This window comes from Chinchilla lanigera, unplaced genomic scaffold, assembly GCF_000276665.1.
Source record: "Chinchilla lanigera isolate Chin_1 unplaced genomic scaffold, ChiLan1.0 scaffold00043, whole genome shotgun sequence".
NCBI classification, from domain to species: Eukaryota; Metazoa; Chordata; class Mammalia; order Rodentia; family Chinchillidae; genus Chinchilla; species Chinchilla lanigera.
This window is the reverse complement of record NW_004955444.1, coordinates 6,945,505-6,953,623: the sequence shown is the minus strand read 5'-3', so window position 1 is coordinate 6,953,623 and position 8,119 is coordinate 6,945,505. Positions and strand designations below refer to the sequence as shown.

The following is an 8,119-nucleotide window of genomic DNA, read 5'->3' as shown; positions in this document are numbered from 1 at the left end:
CGATTAAGGAAAATCATTTGACAAAATTCAACTCGCATTTATGAAGAAAAAATTAAAGGCAACTTCTTTCACTTACTAAAAGACAGCTACTCAAAACCTATAGCAAACATCATTCTTACTGAGAAGATACCAAAGGCCTCCCCTCTGAAAATCAGAAACAAGCCAGAGATGTCCACGGCTCATTTCTACCTGGCACTGCATTTGTGGTGCTCGCCAGCTCGGGAAGAAAAAAGAAGAAAACTAGATCCCCAAGCTTCACCCTCTTTTTGAAAATTAATTAATTTATTTTTCAAATGAAGTTTATTGGTGCATTTTAGATATACATAATGGTCATATTCATCAGAGGTAATTTGTCCCTACATATATTTTGATTCTTCTTTTTTTCTCATCCCCTTTCCTCCCTTCAATCCCTCTTCCCTTCCTTATGTATAAAGCTTTGTTTCCCTCTTATCCTTTGTTAAATCTTTTTTTTCCTTTTCCTTTCCTTCCTTTGTCCCTCCCCCCACCTAGTTCCGCTTTCCTTTTGAACAATTTCTTCCCATTTCACAATACTGCACATCTTAGTCCTTATTTATTCTTTTGGTTTCTCCCACCAGGGTTTTTACAGAAGCACTAATCTCACGAGAGCAAAGCCCTCATGACAATCCTTCCCAGAAGGCCTCACGTCTTCATGCTATCCCACTGGACGTTAGGGTCCTCCGTGAGTTTTGGAGGGATTCACATATCCAAACCATAGCAGTACCCACCCTGAAAAAGCCACAGAGTTGGCTTCCTGGAAAACAGACAGCTATGTACATTGAGGGCAAGATGATAAACAATGTCTTTTGTTCTGATGAACACTTATGTTTTATTTTACATCGCTTGTTGGTTACAAGAGTTACCTGTGGTATGTGGAAATCCAGAGGAAGGAACTATCCTTTCTTCATGAACTCACATAGACTGAATTCACAAAGTCACTAGCAAGTCAATTCAGGCTGCTACTAAGGTTGTCCATCGAGGCTTTACTTAGTAATTTCAGTTTTTATTCATTTGAAATGATGAATGTGCTAAAAGAAGACAACTATAACTATGTTTTGTTTTGTTTTTGTCTTTTTGAGACAGGGTCTCACTATGCAGTTCAGGCTGGCCTTGAGCTCACTTTGTAACCCACGCTGGTCTCGAACTCCCAACAATCTTCCTGCCTCAGCCTCCAGAGTGCTGGGATTACAGGCATGTGCCACCATGCCTGGTGACAACTATAACTATGATAAAAGCAAATAAGGGTTAAAAAGTCTTAAACTGATAAGGAAATAATTGACACACATAAGTAAAGTGTGAATTGTGTGCTAGTCTGAAGGACAAACACCAAATAACATAATGTTACAGGTTTTATACTTAGACCAGTGTTTCTCTGCTTGGGTGACTGCTACCCTGTGAACACTGGGCAATATTTGTGGACATTTTATTTTATTTTTTAAAATTTTTATTTATTTATGTATTTATTTTGGTTTGTTTTTTTCTGGTACCAGGAACTGAACTCATGACCTTGGGCTTGCCAGGCAGGCGCTGTGCCGCTGAGCTAAATCCCCACCCCCCATTTTTTTAATTTTTACAACTGAGGGATGCTACTGGCATCTAATGGGTAAACGCAACAGATTATTCAGTTTTGTTTTGTCTTGCTTTGGTTTGGTTTTTGTTTAAGACAGGGACCTGTTATGTGGTTCAGCCTAGCCTTGAACTCACTGTGTACCCCAGGCTGGTTTTGAACTTGCTGTGATTCACCTGCCTCAGCCTCCCAAGTGCTGAGGCTCCCACGGACCTTGCCTGCTGAGATTAGAGGCATGCACCACCAGGCCAAACTTGAATTCTACACATCACACGACTAATAACCATCTGAGTCAAAACGTCAATACCGTTACTGCTGGAAAACCCTGGCCTGCACAGACAACGAACAAAAGACAAGCAGATGTAACTGACCGAATGGGAGACCTTAGACCACAGAGCTCAGGGACCCTCACCATTAACTCTGGTGAGATTACTTGAGGAAACTACTGAGTTGTAGAACATAAACGCTGGGCATGCATTATGGCACTTGTACTATGTTAGTACAACAGCTCATGCAACACAGGCAAGTAGGGAAAGAGGCAGTAAGTGTAGATGCCAGAACCGCCAGGACGTTCCCCATAATCTTGTAGCCATCGCTAACAATTGTAATAACTCCAGTTAACAGATTTTCAGTGTTCACTTTTGAAAAACAAAATTCTGATGAAATATACCAGAAATATGGAGGTGAGAAGCCCTGATTTTAAAATTTCAAAGGAGAGCTCGCTCTTTGAATATGGTAGGAATAGATCATGGTGCTGTAAAGGGGTAAACACCTTTACTAACCCCCAACTTAGGAATAAATTGACTTAAGGGGACCCAAAGTACTGGTATATGAATAAATTTTTATAGCGAGGTGTCTTTGGTACACAAGATTTATTAAAAAAAAAACTTGTTAGTTGATAAGGTTAGAATAAAAAGTGAGGGGAAAGTGGTGAAAGTTCAAACCAGGCTAAGAAATTCATACACTAATCTGCAGGGATAGGGGCTGGGGACTTAGCTCAGCGGCACAGCGCCTGCCTGGCAAGCGCAAGCTCATGAGTTCGATTCCCAGTACTGGAAAAAGAAAAAATATCTGCAGGGAGTTTTGTCTTTAAAGAAGGAAGTGATGTGGTTGATTAGAGGTCAAGGTTTTAAGGTTCTGTCACAATGTTGAAGGATTTAAAAAGTCAGAAAACTCAAACCGTAAGACCAGTGTGAAAGCTATGAACTGGCAGAAGCGACACAAAGGCCCATTCCGGAGCCCTGACATTTATAAATGTATGAACGTCAGGACCCAACATCCACTAAGTGTACAGAATGAAGCCTTAGAGAGGCATCAACAAAACAAAGGCAAATCGATAAAAAGAAAATGAGTCTAAAAATGAAATAAGAATGTGACACCCAGCCAGGCATGGTGGTGCGCACGTGTAACCCCAGCACTTGGGAGGCTGAAGCAAGAGAATTTCCATGAATTCAAGGCCAGCCCAGGCTACATAGTGAGTTCAAAACTCACCTAAACTACATAGCAAGACCCTGTCTCAAACAAAACAAAACAAACACACAAAACACACACACACACACACACACACACAAAAACAGTGTGACACCCTAATAAGACATATGGTAGGAAAAATGAACCAGTTTACCTTTCAATTTCTCTTGAAATCGTGCCATAGTACATGTCTTCTTAGTCTTCTTTATCCTAAGAATTATATATTATTATAAAATCGCTCATATATAAATATAGAATATGTATTCACTTTCAAAGATACAAAGCTGGGCATGGTGGCACACACCCATAATTCCAGCACAGGGAGGCTGAGGCAGGAGGATTGCTGTGAGTTTGAGGTCTACCTGGGCTACAAAGTGAGTTCAAGGCCAGGCTGAACTACATTGTGAAACCCTGTCTCAAAAACACACCAAAAAAAAAAAAAAAAAAGAAGAGGCAAGCAACAAATATACAGTGAAACACACTTGGTGGTCTTGATTTTTGTTTTTTAGTGCTGGGGATCAAACACTGGGCCTTGAACATGCTGAGCACAAACTCTACCACTGAGCTACACCCCAACACTAAACTAATTTGTTAAAAGATACCATATGGAAATTAGATAAATGGGTAAAAAAAAACCCTCCATTGTAGCTAATCCAATCAGAGACCTACACGCTCATCTTGGCATGCCTCCACACGCAGCTTCTACGTCTTTATTACAACTCCTTGTGGTCAGGACCCAAGCAAGGAGGGAAGTCAAGAGTGACAGGTTATGTGGATGTGTCAGATATCAAGGATTCCTTCTTTGTGTACTTTTAATCGATTGATCCCTGCAATCTGAAATTTATGATAATTAACTTTTTAAGGAAAGTTTTATTAGAAATAAGGAGAAGGAGAATAGCTACTGGATTTCCAGGAAGGGTCCTGAATGGGGTGGCCCTCAATTAACTTTTGCTCCAACTGTAATAGACCTTGATATTAACAAGATTATTAGGGGAAACAATTCTGACTGAACCATCCTAAGAATTCCAGATTTTTTATAATCATATTAAATTTAAAAGTCAGCAGCAACTTTTAAATACTCTTGACCTCTGAGGTTGCTATTATGTTATAGTTCCCCGGTGTGCTGTGAGATTCACTGAAAACTCTTGGTCACCTTTCACAAATTTGAGAAAACATGAGACTTGTGTCAGAGCTTTTAAATCAAATATTCACATATGGAAGGAGAAAAAGAAACGAAGGGGTTTACACACAGGACGAACAAACAAGAGTACTGCCCTCCTTTGCCAAGACTGGTCCTTCACCCAGCACTGCGCAGTGTGCAGAGGGGAATAAAACACCTGCAGGCAGCCGGCCATGTTCTCGCGAGAATGGCTACAATGAAGACGGGTGTGAAGAAAGAGAGTGTACGGTCTGCAAGGCGTCATGTACTTTCAGTAACCTAGTCAGCACTATTCCGCTTTATATATAACGGACACTTGTCATAGCACGAATAAAATGCATTTAGATTATCCTTCATGCAAGTCAATGTCAAATGTTTAGAAATAATTTCCAAAAAAAAAATCACAAATGTAAAACCAACAAGCCAAACTGAAAGAGAGAGAAACAGCAAGATGCAAAATGAAGGCTCAGAACTGAGAGGTCAAACGGGCTCACTCCAGGGGCGCCACCCCGGCTTCCGGTTTCTTTACACACTGAATCCACGTCCCGGCCACGCAGGCCTCTCCACCCCTCCCCCTCCTCAAAGGACGCTGGCAGGACAATGGGAGGGAGTTGGTGTGGGGACACTGGCTTCTTGGTAATGACGGGATCTGACAGTCCTCAGCAGGGCTTATGCTCATGGTTCCCCTTCTTTCTATCCTTGTCACCTTTCCTCTTCAGTGTGTGTGTGTGTGTGTGTGTGTGTGTGTAAGACACTGGAGTTCGAACTCAGGGTCCTCACCCTGAGCTACACTTCCAGCCCTTTATTTTTTATTTTTGAGATAGGGTCTCACCAAGTTGATAAGTAGCCCAGGTTTGGCTCAAATTTTCAATTGTCCTGCCTCAGCCTCCCAGAATGCTGGGATTAGAGCCATGCTCCACCACACTTGACTAAGAAATACAAAAGTCCACCAAAAAATGTATACATCGGGTAAAGAAAAACTTGTATAAATATTTTTTGTATAAATATTTTAATACTAAATTGATTGAGACATCGTGAGATCAATGCAAATTACCTTTGGCCTCTATAATTAGAAGAGATGCTCAAAGTGGTGGCCATGGGCTTCCAGACATTTATTAATATGGCGAATTGCTGAAGTGTATATACATTTTTTTTTGTACCGGGAATTGAACTCCGGGCCTTGTGCTTGCTAGGCAGGCATCTGTGCCACTAAACTATACCCATATATATGTACATCTTTTGGCACACTGCATGTTCTAAGATTCCAGTCATGAATGCTGCATATGATGGGATGACTATAAAGTTAGCTATGGCAGGAAGATAACATGAAAATATAAATACTCCCCTAAAGAAAGTTGCAACTTAGAATGCCATAAATACCTCCAATTTTTAAGGCTGGCAAAGTGAACAAGTAGTAGACATTCAATAACCAGCTGATAGATAAACAAACAAACAAACAAATAAATTGACATTGAACAGAATGTGAGACTTTATTAGTTACAGATAACTTCTAGATAGATCTTTTAGGGAAAGGTTTTCTTTCACTGGAACCCTGGTCTGATTTATGACAAGGAAGTGGGAAGTGTTTCTAAATAGTAATAATTCAAAGTCAGGGCGATTTCTCTGGCTCAAAAGTTCATTCCTGATAGTGAGTGTTGAGTTTTAATGAGGCCAGGACATCATTCAGAATCTTTCCTAGCACTGCCTCAGTCACTCTAGAAGCACAGGATTTGATATTCAGGGGACAGAAACCTGCTATGCTGCACAGAGTTAAAATTTTTCATGCTAAATATCCCAGCGCTCTCACAGGCATGATCTAGGCAAAGGCAATCAGATTCTTTTAAAGGAAGTCTTCACCCCTTTTCCGCCAACAGCACTGGGAAACAGAAAAGTGGCTACTTGTCAATCTGAATAAAATGGCTAACTTAGATTTCATCAATTAAAGCAGGCAAGAAAGAACTAGATCATTGGCCAGAACGGCCTCTACATTCAGCAGTATTACTACAAATGGACACCCAGCAAGAGTGGGATAGCAATGATCTACCTGATTGTAGGCATCTCCGTGGGAGCATGCAGTAGCTGTCTGTGAACCTCCACTGGAGATGAACTTACACCCTTGTGGCAACTTGGCAATCTTGGTAAATGTGGCACTTTGACATATTCTTCAGGCTCTTCTAGAGCAAATGTTGTGGTGTATTCTAATTAAAAAATATTATCACAAGTAGCTTGGTCAAATATATACCATTTTTACTGTATACTAAAATGAATAATAAAATGTAACATATCAATCATCAAGTAAAGAAAGTAAAGCAATTATAATTTACCTAGGGCCTTTCCCCGGAGAATATTTTTCAAATTTTACCAAAAAGACTAGAGGAAGAAGATTAAATTGATTAAGAAGAACTAGAATAAGGAAAAAATGACAGCTTCCCAGATCTTCAACTGTCACTGCCCATTACCTTCATTATTTTATTAAATTAGAATTAGCTAGAATAGCCAGGTGTGGTGCATGCCTATAATCCCAGCACTCAGGAGGCTGAGGCAGGAGGATCATTGTGAGTTCCAGACCAGCCTGGGCTACAAAGTGAGCTCAAGGCAGCCTGAACTGCATAGTGAAACCCCGTCTCAAAAAAAGACACACAAAAAGAGAATTAGCCAGAATGTTAGCATCTTATTTAAATAAAAGCAGCTTCAAGAGTCATAGAGGTAAAAAAAAAAAAAAGTCATAGATGTAAGGATAATTTTTAAATTTTCTTTATTAATATCTATTTGTATTACATTAAAATTTTTTTAAAATTTTAAAAAATAAGTATTTCAAAAAAAGTCTTGTATTATCTACTACTGTGAATCGTTCCACTTTCCTGTTTTATGTAAATAATGAAGAGGTATGAATACATGACGACCTGAGCTAACAGGGAAAGACTCGCAGTTAATGACTGGTGCGGTGCAAAGGCCGAGAGATTACTTGGGCTCGCTGCCCAGTTTAAACTCCAGGACAGCACAGAGGGCCGCCTTAACCAAGACCTCACAGCCTGAGAGCGTCTCAGGAAGAACCAGCCCCAGATGGAAGCTTCTGTGGCTCTTTGTCGATAGAACCAGGAAGCAAGGATAAAGGACAAAGTATGTCTGTGCGGGATTTCATGTAGGGGACAGGGTGGTCTGCTCTGTGACAGACCTTAGGGCCAATCTAAGTAATACATGGGAGTACGGGCAGAACAAGGGCCAGAAGGTCCATTCTCTAAGGCAATGTGTTTTGATCCTTCTTGGACTTGTGGCCCTGTCTGCTATCTTTCAATCTTTATGCATTCCAGGAGGTTTGGGGCTTGTGTCCCCAGAAGCCCCTTATCTCTGCATATCTGTCTCATAAATACTGTAGCCAACACCTCCACAAAACATAAAGGGATTTTACCTTAGGTATTAATTTTCTCTCCATGAAATACTTTTTGGAAGGGTACCAGGAATTGAACTCAGGACCTCTCACTTGCCAGGCAGGTGAGCTAAACCCTCAGCCCCCCAAATTTTAGACTAAATCTATAAATAGCAAAATTTAAGTATCCATATTGCTGCTTCTACTGACCTCACATATCAATAGACAAAGAGATCATCAAATTATTTTTAAAAATATGAAGCCAAGGCATTAAATGGGTACAGCCGATGAAGATATGGAAGTCTGTGGTCTTTAAGCACAGAACATTGTTGGGGTAAGCTTCTACTAAGCAAGTCTGGCACTGCAGCATAGTATTTACTGAGATTGGAGTTATCACATCAGACATCAAAATGCTACTTGGCAACCTTTGATTTTTTTCTTCTTTTGGAAAAAGTATTTTCTCTTTCTCAGAAACACACATTCACTTTTCCACAATAGATTTGGAGAGCTGGAGCATGAACCAGCTGGTGTCTTTTGC

At 40.4% G+C, this 8,119-nt stretch overlaps 1 protein-coding gene across 3 annotated transcripts in view; it reads right to left on the bottom strand.

The window, feature by feature from the left end:
• LOC106149348 (chromosome unknown open reading frame, human C8orf89) overlaps positions 1-8,119 on the bottom strand; it is a gene marked incomplete at its 5' end in the record, with an annotated part of 35,920 nt that overhangs the window by 928 nt on the left and 26,873 nt on the right. For all 3 annotated transcript variants that reach the window (XM_013518128.1, XM_013518130.1, XM_013518129.1), the window contains 2 exon segments: positions 3,210-3,265; positions 6,259-6,412. In XM_013518128.1, coding sequence (XP_013373582.1) covers positions 3,210-3,265; positions 6,259-6,412 — 210 coding nt within the window.